The sequence below is a fragment of the Schistocerca americana genome, chromosome 4 (genome assembly GCF_021461395.2).
Source record: "Schistocerca americana isolate TAMUIC-IGC-003095 chromosome 4, iqSchAmer2.1, whole genome shotgun sequence".
Lineage (NCBI taxonomy): Eukaryota > Metazoa > Arthropoda > Insecta > Orthoptera > Acrididae > Schistocerca > Schistocerca americana.
Genome location: NC_060122.1, coordinates 27846400 through 27865270, shown reverse-complemented (window position 1 = coordinate 27865270; position 18871 = coordinate 27846400). Strand labels below are relative to the sequence as shown.

At 37.4% G+C, this 18871-nt stretch overlaps 1 protein-coding gene across 2 annotated transcripts in view; it reads left to right on the top strand.

Annotated features, from left to right (window-relative positions):
• Positions 1-12376: 12376 nt before the first annotated feature.
• The window catches only part of LOC124612639 (putative transferase CAF17 homolog, mitochondrial), a 57946-nt gene continuing 51451 nt past the window's right edge, over positions 12377-18871 (top strand). The window contains exons 1-2 of one of the 2 annotated variants that reach the window (XR_006979557.1): positions 12377-12456; positions 12587-13742. Coding sequence is in view for 1 of the 2 variants with exons in the window: in XM_047140939.1 (XP_046996895.1) it covers positions 12654-13742 (1089 nt within the window). In the remaining variant the exon portion in view is untranslated. The other variant, XM_047140939.1, reaches the window with a different exon arrangement.

The following is an 18871-nucleotide window of genomic DNA, read 5'->3' as shown; positions in this document are numbered from 1 at the left end:
TTTCACCTCCTTACACGAGGCATCACAATAACGTTTCACCAGGCAACGCCGGTCAACTGCTGTTTGTGTATGAGAAATCGGTTGGAAACTTTCCACATGTCAGCACGTTGCAGGTGTCGCCACCGGTGTCAACCTTGTGTGAATGCTCTGAAAAGCTAGTCATTTGCATATCACAGCATCTTCTTCCTGGCAGCAAAATTTCGCGTCTGTAGCACGTCATCTTCGTGGTGTAGCAATTTTAATGGCCAGCAGTGTATGCTTTAGACGATAAAATAGATACATTGCCATGTAACCTCTTCTTCATTATCACTGACCTCAAAATCAGGAATCTCTTCTTCTTTTTCCACTTTAAAAGGAGAATAGTATAACTCAGGTTTTTACGTACCATTTCAGCTATGTCCCCAACAATATAAATCCTTACAGGTTTTTTGTTGCTGTTTTCTGAGTTGTCTGTCTGTAATGTATAAAATTAAATTTTAATAATAAATACTTTTTTCTGAATAAATGGAGCCCCTACTCAGGGAGCTCAATAATGCCAGCAATTCTAATTTGCTTAAAAAATATTAGTGAGCTACAGGTAAATATTTTGTATAACATTATTGGATATGAATGTTTCAGTACTACATATGGGGAGAAAATTTCTATGGAGCTTAATAATGAGTTTAAGGTTCGTTTACGAGATAGATACTTCAAATTAATAACTGACTGGGTTATCATTTTTTTGCAGATAGGCAGGTTAAACTGGGATAAAATGGAATGTATAAAATCTAAAAATTGTAGTAGTAACGTTTGTGAGCTAGAATTTTTAGTGAGAATTCCATTAAAATTTTTACCTTGCGTACCTTGTCTGAAGAGAAAAATTTGTATGGAATCTCACAAGGAGTGAGCATCTTCCTGGAATTACTAAAAATATTATGAAATGAAATATAAAAAATATAAAAGTAAATAAATATAAAATAAAAATATGATCCCTAAAATTGATCATTTCCCCATTTATTTACTTATTTATTTTTCTTAGGATTAAGGCGACTGAGGTGGGTGACTGGAAAGGAAGTAGAATCCTTTTGTAGGTTCTGGGTTATTTTTGTATAAAAAAGACATAAATCACGAAACTCTCACAGAATTCGAGGGATTTTGTGATTTATGGAGACTTTTTCCTTAGAGTAAAATGAGCTAGTACCTACAAAAGGATAGTAGTCTCCAAATCTATCTTCAAGCTGATGGCAGTCTTCAAATTAGAAAATGCAGTTTTGGCTTCTCGATTCCTTTGATTATTCTTTGATTGGGTTTGCCTTGTCTGAATTTGTTCAGTGGCGCAGCTAGGAGAGGGTGTGTTAAAGACGAAGTGGCGATAATACTTCGTGACACCAAAGAACTGTTGTAGTTTCTTGATTGTTGTAGGTCATGGGAAATCAAGTATTATGTCTACCTCCTCATCTGATCACTGAATTCCTTGAGCATTAATAGTATAGCCAAGAAATTGACACTCTGCTGCCCCAAGACGCATTGGAATAGATTAATAATGAGGCGATACTCACACGGACGGGTAAAGAGTCGTTGTAGATGTGACAAGTGCACAGCTTCTGAACGGGAGATATATACACAGCAACAATCCAAGTCGTGTGTAGCCTCGTCCATAAATCTTTGGAAAGTCTGAGCAGCGTTACGTAGCCCGAAAGGCTTGTGAGTGAACTCAAACGACCAGTGCACACAGCTTTCGTTTAGTAATGATGATGATGTTTGGTTCTTGGGAAGCTCAACGGCGTTGTCGTCAGCTCCCATACAAAGTCCTAATTTTTTCACAGTCCAATTTTTTTCACAGTCCAATCTAGCCATTGTCACGAATTATGAGGATGATGATGAAATGATGAGTACCGAAGCAGGGAATCGAACCTGGGACCCCCGTGATCCAGAGCCAGCAATGCCAGCCACTAGACCACGAGCTGCAGACTGTCGTCTAATGCTACAGATATTTGCTAAAAAGGTCTAACGAGGTCCAGCATAGAAAATATGCTCCTACCGTAGACATTGGACTTGAAATCTGTGGTTCTTTTTCAGTACCAAATGGAAGGGGGAGATCCCAGCTGCTGCTTGACAGATGGTAGATCCCTTGCATGAGCATGGGTGTGAATTCCTAATGAGCCACTTTCAGTTTCTGTAACATTAAACGACAAGTTCCAGTATAAAGGGGTGGCTCTGGTGTGATCAAAATGTAGAACACTATGAGAGTGGTGCATGAGAGATAATGTGTGGGCTTGACATGATCTCATGGAACCATTTCAAAAGTTCGATAAATGGAGAATCTCCAGTCATCTCCCAGATACCAACATCTTACACATAACATACTAGTCGTCTGCTAATGTCCAGCAGACACCAATGCCGAAGGTTGGGCACGATCTATAAAACGATAGCAGATCTGCTCCCAGTATATGATGTGTGATGTCTGCTACAACAAACTGCCACTGAAGCCTGCATCGTGGCACTGGGTTTAACATCAATGTAGTACAAACACATGTAGCTATTGTAGGGCTGCATTGAATGTGTAACCAGCACATTTAAAGGTGGCAAATGGGCGTACAGGTAGACTGATACGTCTGGACCCGGGTTTACTAAGAACTGCAATTTCATACCTTGATCTACGATAAACAATCGACGGATGTCGTTCGGAGCACAGTGGCCGTCATCAAAAGCTCCTGTTTGTTTTCCTGCTCGGAATGTGGGCTTCACTTCCATGCCTCAGACCCAACATGATTTCGTAGGCATAGGTGAGAAGCTGCGTTTCCCGGGCGAGCGATAGCGACGACATCGGTGAATGTTGCTCTGAGTTCACAGTGCAAAGACTTGCGAGGTTAAGTTCAGTGATATGAGCTTGTAACGCAGCAATTTTGCTGTCTGCAGTTGTGGGCTAACTGCTGCAACACTCACAGATGGATACATTTCAAATATTCTACCGGCGATTTGCGCTAGTGCATCAAGTCCGCCGACACAGACATTTAAAATCTTTCACCCGCCAGGTGGTAGGCGTGATAGCCAAATGTTTTGCAGAATGACATCGCTTATTGTGTTGCCAAAGTACGTAAACGGCCCAGCAGCTGTAATTGCATGCGGTCACCCAGATCTTCGACCCGAAGTCATTTTTCTAGTCTCATCGCCTCAGACAGCGAAAGTCGTGTGATTAGGGCGTACTTAACTGCCGGATATCGGTCCGAATTTGGCTTGACTGCGGAATATTCTACACCACCAGGGCCATTTTTTCACTGAGTGCTGCCACAACATAAATATATCCTGTATAGTCTCCAGTGACCTGGGCTAGGACAAACACAGCACAGAATTTTGCTCCCAGAACGGTGGTGGTTTTACTGCGACGCGGTTTATCAATGCACCTGCAGGTGCATCTGCAGCTAACACAGGAACTCGATCTGCCGTCGTAGTAGCACTGCAGAATCAATAGACTACAGACGCCCGGCGCAGCTGCCTTGGAGCGCGGAAGACGAGCGATGTTGTTGACACAACTGTACTCTGTGTGACATGGGGCAGTAAGGAGTGAAGACGTGTGTTGAATTTAACGTCTGTGACCGTCGTGTATCACATCGGAGTCACCAACTGTTGCAGGTTAGCAAATCTCACTTTATTAGCTTTGAAACAACCTGTAACAGAAAATGACATTCAAGTGATAGAGTAAACAAAACAACAGCATAATATACCAGGAAGAAGAAAAGTAAATGTAGATCATAGGGGGTAACACTCATTTCACAACACTTTCTACAAAGGTGACGTCAATTTGACGTCACACGCCACATCGACGATTGCATGATTGACTATAGAGCTTCGACAATGAAGAATATGAATGTTGCTGCTCCTCAGTTCACTCACAGTAATTTAAGCTATCCTCTTAGGTTCTTGCCTAACCGCACACTCAGATGTGACACATATTCGGAAATAAACAGCCCAGTATTTGTGAGAAGGATGAATATGATTCTTATTGCAGCTCGTTTCAGTTGCAGCAATTTTAACTGGCCTCTTAGGTTCCTACCTAACCACACACTCGGAAATTGCTAAATATTTATTTCATCCTTCGTTCTCAAATCAGATAGAATGTCAATAACATCAAATATTGCAGAACATACATGTATTACATTCATAAGAGAATACCAGAATGCCTTACCAACGGTAACATGAAAAAAATCTGCATGGGAAGAGAGAGGCCACGACATAATCTCTTACGCTAGTCCTTTGTTATATAATATCTGTCTCCTGCCTTGGTTATCAAGGTGACTCTTGAAGGTTTATATCGTTGATGTATTGTAAGTGACACTTAATGATAATAGTGACAAGTTTGTGATAAATTTTCAGTGCTCCTTTACCTTGAAATGGCATACTTCACATTATAATACAAACTATTTCATCCTCAATTTGTAAGTTATTGATTATAACAACTCACTCCTGAGAGAACAGTCTTCTATGATGGCATTAAATGTCGATGAATCATTATTTGAAATTTAATTAATGCAATAAATATAATAAATTATTCCAAGAATGATGTGTTTTTATAAATCTCTAATACATGTGCATGAAGTCTTGTGAGAAGCCTGTACTGAACGCTAACAAAAGCTGATAACCGATTATGAGGTCACTGATATTGTGTGTGATGCCAAAGTGATATCACATTTAAAGGAAGTGTTACAAAAGGAATGTTCCCTGATCGTAGGCTGAGCCAAAGATGATCTTGCACAGAACCTCCACTTGTACATAGCACTACACCATATACACACACTGTACACTAGCTTGTGTACACTTCAGTGGAATTCAATTCGTTTCAGCAAAAGTATTTCTTCCACAAGTCCATTGGATTTCTTCTATCACCTTTAGAAATCGGTATAGCTCATTTTGGCATGGTTTGGGTACACAACCTGTTATAGAAAAATTGAATATGACTAGCACAGATTTACTTAAGATCAATTTATTCATGATATGCAAATTACAAATTACTGAGGTCATTTATAAAAATCGAGGATATGTTTTAATATGAATAGTGTGTGGGTTACTTTCCATTTTGTGATGAAGGTCTTCAAGTGTATAAATCAAATAGATTAGAAAGTTAAAAAGAGTTCTTCAGTGTTGTGATAGGAATCTGATTTCAGTCTACACACTACTTTTAATCATTGACTAGTATTAAGGTAACACAGTATCATTTGCATTTTGCTGTAACACTGTGTATTCTCAAAGTATTGTAACTAAGACTATGATCTTGATGAGTTTCATCTTATAGCACAACTATCAATAGTAGTAAGGCATTTTGATTTTTGTATAATGAAAACAATTTTTGCTGTGGTCATTTAATGTAAATGTTCCAATTAACTGGAAATAGAATATTTATTTTTCACTTCAAGGATTTAAGGCTCTACTTGACTCAAAATAAAATCTCATGGAGACTTAATAGTGTTTTCAATGTATTGTACAATATTATATTTGTGACAGTAATGCGAGATATTTCTTTTGAATTATTTTTAATTATTTTTTCCATTTTCTCATTATTGTTGGTTACTCATTCCTGTGATGTGCAGTGCACTATACCATTTATTGAATTGACTGTCAGTGCTGTTATTTATTTTTAATTAAGCAGTGAACAACCATTCATACAAAGAGTGCATGCTCATGCACACAACAGTCAGTCATTTAAACATTCTGCCATTCCTCCAAGTATGAAATTTCCATGCAATGTGCTCATCAGTATTTAAGTATGGGTACTTCTAACCGTGTAATAAGAAGAATAAATTACCAAGATCCTCACATTTAATTGATGGTCCAGTAACTCTTATATGATACAAGGTCATGGAATTGAGAAAAATGCCTTTCATTCTGGAAAGTTGAACTGCAGCCACAGTAAAAATTTCAAGCTCAGAGCATCTCTGGCATTCACTGGTGATAAATTATTACCCTGATGTCTCTCAAAAAGCAAGCAACAATTCTTCAAGGGCCAGTTGCACAATTACAGGCTATATGATGCTAACTATAGGTTAACTTGTAGTTCGCGTTGTATGACGCCATTTTATTCCCCAGTTATTTACTCCGGGAACAGTATTAATGTCCAGTTGAGTTATCAACAACTGAAGAGCACTCTGGGGATTTTCGGATACATCATTTCATATTCACTTATGTTAGTCGCCGTCTGCGGAAATAGTGTGTCAAACATGAGTGATAAGCGTTCCACATCACAGAGCTACTCGCTTGTGGGTACTTTGAGGCTCCTAGATGCTGCAAGTGGTTTCAAGAGTGTACTAGAAAACACGAAAACTGCTCCACTCTCATTCAATGAAAATATGAGTACAAAACATTTAACTAAATTGGTAGGATGTTTATAGGCATAAGAATACAAAAATCTGCCTTGATATTAATGAAAGGCTCAGGTATTTGTTGTTTGACCAGTAAGAGATTTTTGTAGATTTCCGAATGAAGTTCGGGAAAAAATGTGCAACGTTAGAAAGATGCAGAGAGCAGCTATGACAGATGTATAATTTTTTTAAAGAAAGAAACACGTAAGTATGATGCTCAGAAAATGTAACAGATGTAACAGATTGGTGGCACCCAATACATGGAATGTAAGTTCCAAATTGTGTACAATGAAATACATGATTTGATAAAACTGTCAACAGAAGGACGTCATAGACAGTTCGATTCAGATGCAACTTTTCTACACCTGATAGTATTCCATGAAATATAGCTGTATGGTAGATGGTGAATTGTAAGTGAGAAGATAATATTGAAGCGGCTGTGAAATGTGGTTTGCTTTTTAGTTTCTCCAAGAAACTGTGACAACACAGACAACATGAAGATTGATTTGACTGAAAATTCTGAGAGGCATTACTGGTTAGCTTGTTCTTGTATTTGTCTTAGGATGATTACTTTGTTACAGCAGTAACGTGTGTTCTACAAAGCTGCCCTTGCTGGATTATTGAACACTATTTGTGCATTTTGTTTTGCAGTTCTTGGGCAAATATAAATCCTGTTTCTATAATGTGGCGATTATTAATGATATTGAGGATGTATATGAAGACTAAGATGCTAACATTTACAATAATCAACCATTGTTTTATTACAGTCCAGGGGAATAAATGTACCAATGGTACATATCTAACTGGAGGTTATTGTTATTGTATCTCATCCAAATAGTTTGAGGAACAGTAGACCTTCACTGTGTTCTACCTTACGTTCTATAGTTGTCTCAGCATATAACGGTCAGTTTCGTTTTCAGAATAAAAATACCTGCTCCCAAATGTGAAAGAACTACCAGAATTGCAGATGGTGCTGCTTCAAAAGTTGCTTGACAAGAACCAGAGAGGGGAGGACGTGCTGTATTGTTAACAAATGAGCATAAAGCTCAACATTAGGATCAGAAAATAAAAAATTAAAACAAATGATTTCAGAATAAAAATATATTAATCCATATATATTTGTTTATTTTATTTTCATATAATTACATCAGAGAAGTGAAATAATTAAAAAAACTCTCTCTTGTGCATATTTTCCAGTGTCATTAACACCCTTTTAGTAATCCTGTTGGCTGTCCCCTTGCCAGTACCAATGATGTCTCCAGTCGAAAGAAGAAAATCACCAGAGGCGAAATTTGAGTGCTCATAATAGTTGGTCCATTGGTGGAATAGTGTGATCTCTGAAAGAAAGAAAAGAATGCCATGAGACAGTTCAAGAAAAATTTAAAAACGTAGGTTCCCAGCCACGCCTTCCACTGTTATGATTATGTAGATTCCATAACCAAACATCCCTGTTAGCTAACGACAAGTACCTATGTTCTTATAACACAAAGAAAACAATTACTTTATGGTAAATATGGATGTGATCATGTGGATAATGCTAATAACTGAGAAATACAACAGCTGTCTGCTGTAGCTCTGTTAAAAATCTTATTTTCCTGTTAATTTTACCATGTTAAACTTAGCTTGAGTAAGCACAAATAATTTACATGTTCATGAGAATAATGCTGGATGGTGGATAATTTTGTTGTTCTGAAGCAGTTACTAAAAGACAGTAAGTTGTCATCAAAGGGAGGTAAGAGTGACAAATATTTTCTGCTGTAGATGAGACTGAATGAACTCAGAACATTACCGTACTATTAAACTTTTTTTACATTAAACAATCATAATAAGCCACCAATTTCAGAAGAAATGGTACTTCATACAAGTACAATAAAGGATAGTTGAATTTAAGTTACCTTAAACTAGCTGAAATTTGACATAAAGGAGGACACTGAAAATAACTTGATATTCAACAAAGTTAAAAATTTAACATTCCAGGCACTCTTTCCTCATGCTGCAGCTATGCAGCTTCAATAACTAAATTCCTATTCTGCTCTTATAACATACACATACAGCTATTATTTTACGGCAAGTCTCAGTGGGCTTATGAGGATAATACCAATAACTGAGGAACACAATAGCTGGTGAAGCCTCACATACACTTTTTTTTTTAAAAAAAAGAAAGAAACAATTTTATGTTTCGTCTTAGTCTTACTGTGTTAGACTTGGCATGAGTAATCACAAATAGTTCACAGGTTTTAGTGAATAATGTTAGGTGGGAGACAATGTTGCTGCTCTGAACCATTAACGGGTCTGTGATCCTTAGATTTTTACTAAAAGGCGGAAAGTTGTTATGATCCTACTACGGTGTCTAGAAAAAGGGGTATTCCCAATGGAAAACGGAGACGAACAATATTTTCTGGTACTGACATAATGGGGGTGAATTTTTTTATTTTTTTATTTGTTTATTCCTGTTACATGGATCCAGTATACAAAAGAATTGCATGGATATGGAATTAGTCACAATATAAATTAACGCAGTAGCCTACTTTTATATGCTAACAAATGTAAATTGAATTGGTGTATTGTATGTTAATAGTAGTAAACAGCATGTTAATAGTTACAGGCTTAAGCATTTTCTATCATAAAACTGAGGTATAAAACGATAAAATAATAAATTACAATTTTCCATTTTACAAACTGTACATTAGCAGTGCCAACTGCATGAACACGAATTCCCATACTGGTGTAAGATGTATTAAGTTACAAAGTGGCAATACCAAATATTACAAGTAAAGTATTACATCCAAGTTACAATGTTACATTAAAGAATTGATTATGAAAGTTAAACGCTTTTTCCAAAAGATATTCCTTCAATTTACTCTTCAATTTTGGCATTTCACTGGTAAGATTTTTTTGTCTCAGATGGAAGTGCATTAAACACCTTTATGCTTGAGTAGTATACTCCCATTTGTATCAGACTCAAGTTTTTTCTGTCAACATGAAAGTCATGTTTTGTTCTTGTGTCATAGTCATGATAAGAAGTATTGGTTTTGTACATGTGTAGGTTCTTAGCTGAAAAGCACATAAGGGATAGGATATATTGTGAGGTCATTGTTAATATTTTGTGTGTTTTAAAAAGATTTCTACATGAATGATTCCTGTTAGCTCCACATATAATTCTAATTCCTCTTTTCTGAGTTACAAATACTTTATTTGCCATTGGTTGGTTACCTCAGAATATTAAGCCATAGGATAAAAATTAAGGGAAATAGCCAAAATAAGCAGCATTAACAGCATCACCATTATCAGCTGTTGCTATAATACGTAGAGCACAAGTTGCTGAACTACGTCTTTTTCTAAAGTCCCAAATATGGCAAGACCAATTTAATTTATGGTCAATGTGGAGATCTACAAATTTTGTTGCATAAACTTGACGTACATCTTGATCATCACAGCTTAGACTTATGTCATCCTGTACTTTGTGAGGCCCATGGAAATGTATGAACTGGGTTTTTTTTAGATTTAAACTGGTTCCCTACAGTTTTCTAAAAACGCTTGGCATCATGAAAAATCGATGTTTTGTCTAAAACAGAAAAAGCTGTTAGTACAAACAGTACACATAACAGGTGTGGTTTCTCGATTTGTTTAAATCTATTATAACGCTGTCTGCTAAATAAAACTAAACAGTCATTTCCACTGCTGCAGCGAAAATAACAGATGTCAGATAAACAAGACAATTTTTGCACGAAACGTCATTTTAATGTGCTTGATTTACACATATAACACGATGGAATTCGCAAAGTACTGTAATTAAATTTATATTACTACAAACAAACAGTATTATTTAAGAAAACAGAGAAATAGCTCCCTTGTCCGTCATATGCTCCAGTTTCACATGTAATAGATTGAAAAGACGACCTATGGCTTCCTTTCGCAAGCGAAATATGGATATCAATTCGGGATTGGCGTCATTCCACTTTCTTCTCCTTCCTCACTCTCGTGAACAGTTCAGCTAAAATTTCGTCATCACTGTCTGCATCTGTCACTATTCCTGCTGTCTTGATATGATTTTTTTATTTATGCCTGTTGGTTCCATATTCTACAAAGGGTGTATTCGTAATATAGGGCAAGTCAAATAATACAAGATCATGTGAGCATTATATATATCAAGCAAATACTAATTTTCTATAAACGATTGGTTGCAAACAGTATTACAACCTGCATTTTACTGGTGTAATTTCAAGTGAATATTTAAAACAGCAGAGTGAATAGAAGTACACACTTTTATCCCAGTACCACAAATAAATAAATAAAGTTACATTTTTCATTATGATTTAAATTAAAATACAAAATTTTTATTTTCATCACATAAATAAGTTCAAGTTACTTAACAGTGTAGAAAATATAGTAGTACACATTTTAACCTACGGTATAAATAAATTTCCATTTTATCATTATAATTTATGTTAAGAATTCACAATTTTGTCTTCATGATGATATAGTAAAGATTTTCTTTTAACAGTGGTTTTTTAATCTAAGTGTATTCCTGTATTTTTGCTCGTGTAGTTGGCTTATTACTCTAGGAATTCGTTCATCTTATAAAAAGAACGTTTTTAGTTTCCCTTTGAATGTGTGGAAGTTATTAATTTCCTATTTTATATTGATGAGGGGCATGTTTGTTATGGGTGCAGGGCCTAGGTGGAAATTTTTCGTTTGTCTGTGTTATGCTTCTGAATGTTACAATTGTTCTCGAATAATTCCTTGTTGCTGGTTACAAACTTCATCAGTGAGTATACTTAAATTGATTTGCAATAGTAAATATCCTGCTAATCTTAAAGAGACCTCTGTGGGATATTCTGTTAGAGACCCCCACATATTAACCTGAATGATCATTTGGGTAGTCTGAAGACTACTTCAACTCCTGAAGCATTTCCCCAGAAGATAATGTCATAGGAGACTACAGAATCCACAACAGGCTGATTTCATTTTAATCTGTCTTTGAGGGAAGCAGGTTACAAGATGTTTGAGAAATAATTCCAGGAATGAATTGAATTTCTCGTTCATTGTGTCTACCTGGTGCGCTTCTTCCCATTGTTCGTGGTGTAAACTGTTTCTAAACAAGCTAGTAGATTACATATTTATTATTCTAATATGTTTAACCTTGGTATGACCACTTACTGTTTTTCTATTGGCGAATTTTAAGGTTCACAATTGATCATCGTGATCAGAGAGGCCATTTAATATGGCTTGTGTTTTTAGGTCACTGTAAATTGTGGAGTTCTTATTCCCCAGTTAAGCTCGCTAATAGGCCAGAAATCGACGGTTAAGTTATCCCGCGTTAATTCTCCAGTTAGGTGTTATTCCAGATTCTCACAACGCATTTCTCGCGCTATTCCGAGATTGGAGCTTAACTGGCTGTCATGCGGAGTTGTACAACTGGCCGTAAGTAAACTAATAAGTCTTTAGAGATATTAAAATAGGCTGAATCATTGACTGATCAGAGGTTCTTCTCAATAGTATAAAGTTTGGTTACAAAACTAAGTATTAGTACAGGGAATGCTAAATTTACAACAGTTCTGGCCCTGACCAACTCTAGGAATTAGAACAGAGCATAGCTGTTGAAATAAGAAGTTATTTCCCAAGGTACTCACAGGAAATGTAAACGGTTGACTTTTGTATACAGGAAGAGATGCTGCCCAGTTGGTATTCAAACTTAGGTTCATTCAATCGAAGATGTTTTATGGATTAGATTTCTTCCCCTGCCGATTAGTCTACGATCAGTGTGTTTCAGGCTACCGAAAGATTTCTACGAGAAATTCATTTTCGCACTCAATATTTGTACGGGCGTCTTCATTTAATTAATGTTTCTGTAAGATCTAGGACTAAAATATGTAGAACAATATTTATGCCCGCACGAATTATTTCGGTTGATGCCATCTAGAAAACGATGCCAGTAGAAATACTTATTACACACGTGGAAACTGGCTTCTGATGTCATGGCATGTGCAAGTTTTCATTGCCAGTGGTGGCCCAGTTTCACAGTATGGCGACAAATCATGTCTTTTTTTGTATGTTGGTGCTACTGTCGGAACCTGACAATAATATTATTGTTTACATAGTAGTGAGTGTTACGTGTTTAGAGGTATGTTTGGATTCATGTCGTTCATGTAGATCGTTAATTTCCCGCAAAATGTAAATCAGACCATACGATGAGATATCTCTTATCGTTGACGTTGTTTGTAAGTAAACCGTTGTTCTCATATTTTTTCAAGCGTTTACAGATAAGAATCAGATTCATCTTGGAGACTGCTCTGAACTGTACATAATCAAGAATACAGAATGTTTACGCTACTGAGCAGGAGATCACTGAAATGTTTTCAACTTACCGCATTGAACAATAGAACATTTACTGAATCATTTTCCAAATCAAGAGGAAATGTTTATGCTGTAGAAAATCTTACGCAACGTGGGCTTCTGAAGGTGCAAGGAGTTGATGTTCACAACTTTTTGCAAGGACTAATAACAAATGATATCCGTCATTTAGAAAGTATGAATTCTATTTACACGTTGTTTCTGAACGTAAAAGGACGTGTTATGTGTGATACAATAATTTATAAAACTAGAGAAGAAAATGTTCTTTTGATTGAATGTGATTCGTCTTACATTCATTTACTTCAAAAACATCTTAAGTTATACAGAGTACGCAGGAAAATCGACATAGATGTTGCTGACGATAAATTGAAAGTATGGGTTTTTTATAGACCGATTGATGAATTAGATTTCTCACAAGGGAAAGTTTCGTATGCCAAGGATATCGTATCACCTGAAACTCTTGGACTTTACAGTCATCGTGATGATGTGATCATATGTCGCGATCCAAGAGTAGCGGCACTGGGATATCGTGTTGTTGCCCCCGTAGATGAAATTGTTCGTGATACTTTTGCAAAAGAATTAGGTGGTGGTTCATTATATGATGGATTCTTGAATTACAGAGTCCACAGATACGTTTTAGGAATAGGAGAAGGCATATGTGACCTACCACCTGGAGTGTCTTTCCCTTTGGAAGCAAATAGTGATTATCTGCATGGTGTAAGCTTTCACAAAGGTTGCTATATAGGACAAGAACTTACAGCACGAACGCACCATACTGGTGTTGTTAGGAAACGCTTGATGCCAGTGTTTTTTAGGTCCAAACCAGAAATAGAAATACCATCTGATGCACCTATACAGCTACTAGACTCTTCCAAAAAATCAGTCGGTAAATTGAGGGCCGTGGAAGGTAAAGTTGGCCTGGGGCTGTTGAGAGTAACAGAAGCCATAGCAGCAAAAAATATTACTGTGATGGGCATTATAGGAGAGACTTGCAAACCACAGTGGTGGCCACAGGAAGCTCCGAAGGATCGCCTTGCTGTGAGCCGGGAAGCATGAGTGAGTTTTGAAAAATGTTGTTGTATGTATATTTTGTTATATATTTGATTTTTCCTGTTTGCTCGATTGTAACCTTCAATTTTAATGGTGTTCAGTAATGCCCTACAATGGTGTTATACAGTTTGCTGAAAACTGCTCCTTTGGAAGTAAAACATCTGTTTTATCATCTTACTGAGAAGTTGTTCTCCCCTCATTTTCTTAATATTGCAGTAAGTATTGTGAAAACTGTCAGAGAATAAAGTTTATATACTTACTGCAAGAACTGAGGTCTATTTAGAGGGTTGTTAATGGTTCAAACAACAGTTTTCAGTCAACATGCCATTGTGGATTGACACACATTGCAATACATTGATGAGTATTTGCATCTGAAACTGGCAATAGCTCAAAACCGGCTAGTTGTGCGTGTTCCAGTAAATCAAACAGCCTAATGCCAAACATAATTTTCCACAAAAATCGGCTTGATTGCTGAAAATACCAGCTTTTATATCAGAAATAATGTAATATACGAACAGGTTCCTAGCTTTTAGTGATTTAATGACCTTTGTAATCACCTTAATGGTTGTGTGTTTGTAACTAATTTCTGTTGTTGGATACACAGTGTCTGTTGAGTACTTTCATGTGCTTGCATTTAATTTTAATTTCTGTGGTTACTGCCACTTTTTAGAAGAATTACATATTTAAATGTTTCATAATTTCTGTCACAGTTTGTAAATGTATCTTATTTAACAACACTCAAATTCATTTTTAATTTGCTCTTATATTGTTTAATACTTAGTGCATAGTGTATGACTTATACTTTCTTTAATAACAGGCTATTCTAGCAATATGTAGTTTCAACTCTCAGTTACAATCTAGCCTCTAAATTATCATTCTCTCATTATGACAAAAAATAATATAGTATCAGATGTTCCATTTTCTCATCCTGTTCCTGCCCATTTTTTTCACAACTGTCTTAAGAAAGAGCATGATTCAGAATGACGTGGGAATGTCAATGTCTCTGGATGGTTATTCTTGCAGGACTGGTTGTTTTGTACTTTTGGCTGTCCCCTTGTAGCAGGCTTCAAAGTCCCTACTGAACACTTTCAGCTCTGGGGAAGCAACATATACCCAAACTATAAAGCAAAGCAAACATAAAACATCTCAAATATATTCTCACTCCTCTCCCACCTGGAACATTTCACATCGTCGTCAGTGCAACCTCATTCAATACCGTAACACAAATGGCCTCTTAGCCACCTGACTGGCTCCCGAACTTCATGCTTACCCAAAACTGCTTCACATCTGTGGATCAGAGTTACAAACATATAAGAGGTTTAGCTGCAGGAACCAGGATGGCCTCAACTTGCTCATGGATTTTGTGGAAGAGAGATTCATCAGTACCCAGAGGCTGAGCCCTCTGGTTCGGTATAGATTTATCGTTGTAATCATTTTGTGTTGGGAACTCTGGTGAAGAAACCCTTTGCTTTGTGCAGTAGTTCAGTTCCTTTTCACAATTGAAATTCAACTTGTCCTTTTCCAAACACAAAGTGACCTTCCTTAGCACCGACTGCAGAAAGACAGCTAAAACATTCTTCATAAGGATAATGCATACTACACAAGCAAAGATTACTTAGATGATTCAGAGTAGTGGTTCATCCTGCCACATTAAAATTATTGATCAAAGAAAATCATGTGCGAAGATCTATAGAACATGATAATAATATCTTGTCATTTCTCTTCTTCTTCTTCTTCTTCTTCTTCTTCTTCTTCTTGCATTATGGCCTCTGTAGGGCCATGGGTAGCCCCTTCATGGACTGCATTTTCCTTTTCTTCTCCCAGAACCTCTTCATTCTTTCTCTTCCACTCTTCTTCCGAGACCTTCAGTGTCCTTTTCTCCTGTCGGCTCCACTGGTGACACTCTAATCTTTTCCTGTATTCTTCTCTGTCGTTGATCTCTGGCATATTGGTCAGTGTATATTTGTTCCTCCAATTTTCCTTTCCTTCGACCTTGATCCGCAATTCCAACCAGTCCTCCCGAAGTTCAACAAACCACTTGGTTCCTTTCTTTCCCCTTGTCCTCCCTGTTGTTTCCCACTCTCTCTTTGTCATTCTGTCCATACTCATTCTAACTACATGTCCAGCAAACCTTGCCCTTTTGAGTGTGATTTCCCCAGATATTGTTCTCATGTTCCTGTACAACTCTTCCCTATGTCTTTGCATCCACCTTTTTTGGGACCTAGTATATTTCTCTCTTCTTTCTCTAGTTGTTCTGGCCATTTATTCCTAGTCTCATCATCTCAGCAGCATATAATACTGCATTCCTCACTGTTGCCTTGTAGTGGCTTACCTTTGCCTCTGTGGATATATTCTTTTTATTGTATATCTCTCTCGTCATACAGGAGGCTGACCCCATCTTCTTTATCCTCTCTGTTATTCCCTCCTTGCTCCTGTTCCTTCCTTTTATAAATATCTTGTCATTTACTTACATTGGGTTGGGGGGGGGGGGGGGGAGGGTTGTCTTCAGTGTGATTACACTATTTATCCACTAACAGTCAGAAAAAAAACAGGAATTTCTACTGAGCTAAACATGTCATTCATCATTAGGTGATGCTAACTCTGTTTTAGGCAGATCAAGAGGGGTACATGAAGACATGCACAGGTCATAGTTGCATATTTATGGGCCTGAGTCTGTTTTCTGAACAGACTATAGTTAGTGCAAAGGGCATAGCAACATGTTTGTGCTCCAGGAGTCATCAAAGGGTGGTTTTGGTGTGTGCACTGATGAAGTGAAAACATATATTTTATTATATGTTATTTGGAGCAGATTGTGTGTAAATTAAAGAACATTTAGGGACAAACCGACTGAGGCAGTGCAGTTGTTAAGAAAGTGGCATTGTATTCAGGAGGATGGAGTTTGCTCTGTACAGCCCTCCTCATTTAGGTTTCCCGTATTTTCCCTAAATCATTTCATTTAAATGTCTGGCTGGTTCCTTCACAGTGGCCTTGGCCAATCACCTGTCCTCTCCTCATAAATGCGTACCTATATATTCTGGGTGTATGCATATTTTGAGCAATTTATTTTCATTGTATAATGATGAGAAATCATATGTCTAAGTAAGATTATCCTTGATGGATAAATAAATGAAATTGAATCTCATTGGTACTTACCACTGAACTTCAGTCAGTGTAGAACCAGACAATAAGCAACACTTCCTCAAAATTGCCTGTTACCTTCCCTTCAACATCAAATACTCCCTCTACTACAACCTAGGCATTCGTGACGAATGCATTTACTCCAACGCCAAGACCCTTAATACCTATACCAGCCACCTGTTTCACGTGTTTGTCTTGAGCAACTGTTTCGTGGACCCTGTGTTCTCCTGCTTTCCCTTTCCAACAAATACAGCTTCAGCTTCTAGAAGCACGCCCCCACCCCCATTCCTTTTTCACCCAGTACCACACAGACCCCAGGTGCCTCAATATATTGACCTGCGGAAGCTGTGAGTTTCTCACATGTAACCTGGAAAATAATAAATTATGTCTTTCCAGTACCATCCACTTCCACCTTCATAACATTCTTATCGAACTGTACGACATTACTATCCCTGCAATCATTTATGCTGTAAAACCTTCTTCCTGCACTCAACCACTCCAATCCCACTGTCATGAAAGGCAGAACAACATGTGATGCCTCACACCTGCTTTAACATGTATTCACTGCGTAGCTATTGATGTAGGAGTGACCATTAGTAAGCTGATTTGAGTGTGCAAAACAACAAATAGTCACAAAAGAGCTGTAAGCCTTAGAGTAGGCTCCTCCAATGCTGCCTCTTGGGGACAGATGCCTGTAGGCACCCATCAACTCAGCCTCATACAGGCACAGGTAATGTAGACTATCTGCAAGGTAGATCTGTTGCATGCTTTCTGCACTTGCATAAGCTACTTCACTGTCCCTGCCCTTAAGTGTTCAGCAAGGGCAGTAATATTATGTACGAGATCAAGTTTCTGAGATTAGTATGTTGTTACTGATGAAGACAATGGAGGATGTCATCGAAGGTTGAGGCTTTACTCATATTTGACCCGATGTGGATCAGTTGATACTGTATTGATACAGGATGTTGGTATCATCCCATGGCATAATTATGTTTTGGTGTACATTGTCATATTTTCAAAAACAGTGAGAAAACAGAATGTTAAATATTTACAGATTTGTTTTTCCTACTCGTCTGCATTAGCTAACATTTTTCTACACTTAGAGGTAGCAGCCATTCATCATACCAGCTAGAAACTTGGTCTAAGTTATCTTGTATCCACCTACAGTCACTCAATGATGACACCTTCCTGTTCACCACAACACTATCAGCAAACAACCACAGAATGCTACTTACTATGTCTGCCATATCATTTATGTATATAGAAGATAAAGGGTGGTCCTATCCTCCTCCTGTGGGGCACTTATGGCAATGCTCTCGCCTCTGATGAACACTCGCCATCGAAGACAACATGCTGGCTTCTGTTACTTAAGAAGTCTTCTAGCCACTCACACATCTGGGAGGCTATTCTGTATACTCATACCTTCGTTAACTGTTCGCAGTGGGGTACCTTGTCAAATACTTTTCAGAAATGTAAAAATATGGGATCTGCATGCTGTCTTTCATCCATAGCTCACAGCATATCATGAGAAAAGAGCAAGCTGAGTTTCGCATAAGTGATGTTTCCTAAAACCGTGATGATTCGTGGAGAGAAGCTTTTCCATCTCTATGAAATTTTTATATTCGAACAGGGAGTATGTTGACAAATTCTGCAGCAAACCAGTGTTAAGGCTATTGGTCTGTTCTTGTATCCTTCTTATATACAGGAGTCACCTGTGCTTTTTTTCCAGTTGCTTGGAACCTTGTCATGGACGAGAGATTCATGATAAATCCAAGATAAGTAAGGGGCGAATGCTGTGGATTACTCTTTGTAAAACCGAATTTGGATTGTGTCTGTACCTGGTGACTGACTTGTTTTCAACTCTTTCATTTGCTGTTAATTTCTTGTAATAAGTTTCCACAGCATCTATAAATTTTTTGAATGAAGTCATCTTGCTTGCAGATGTCAGTATTTAATTTTACAGTTGCAATTTTGGCATTAAGCCATTTTCAGAACTA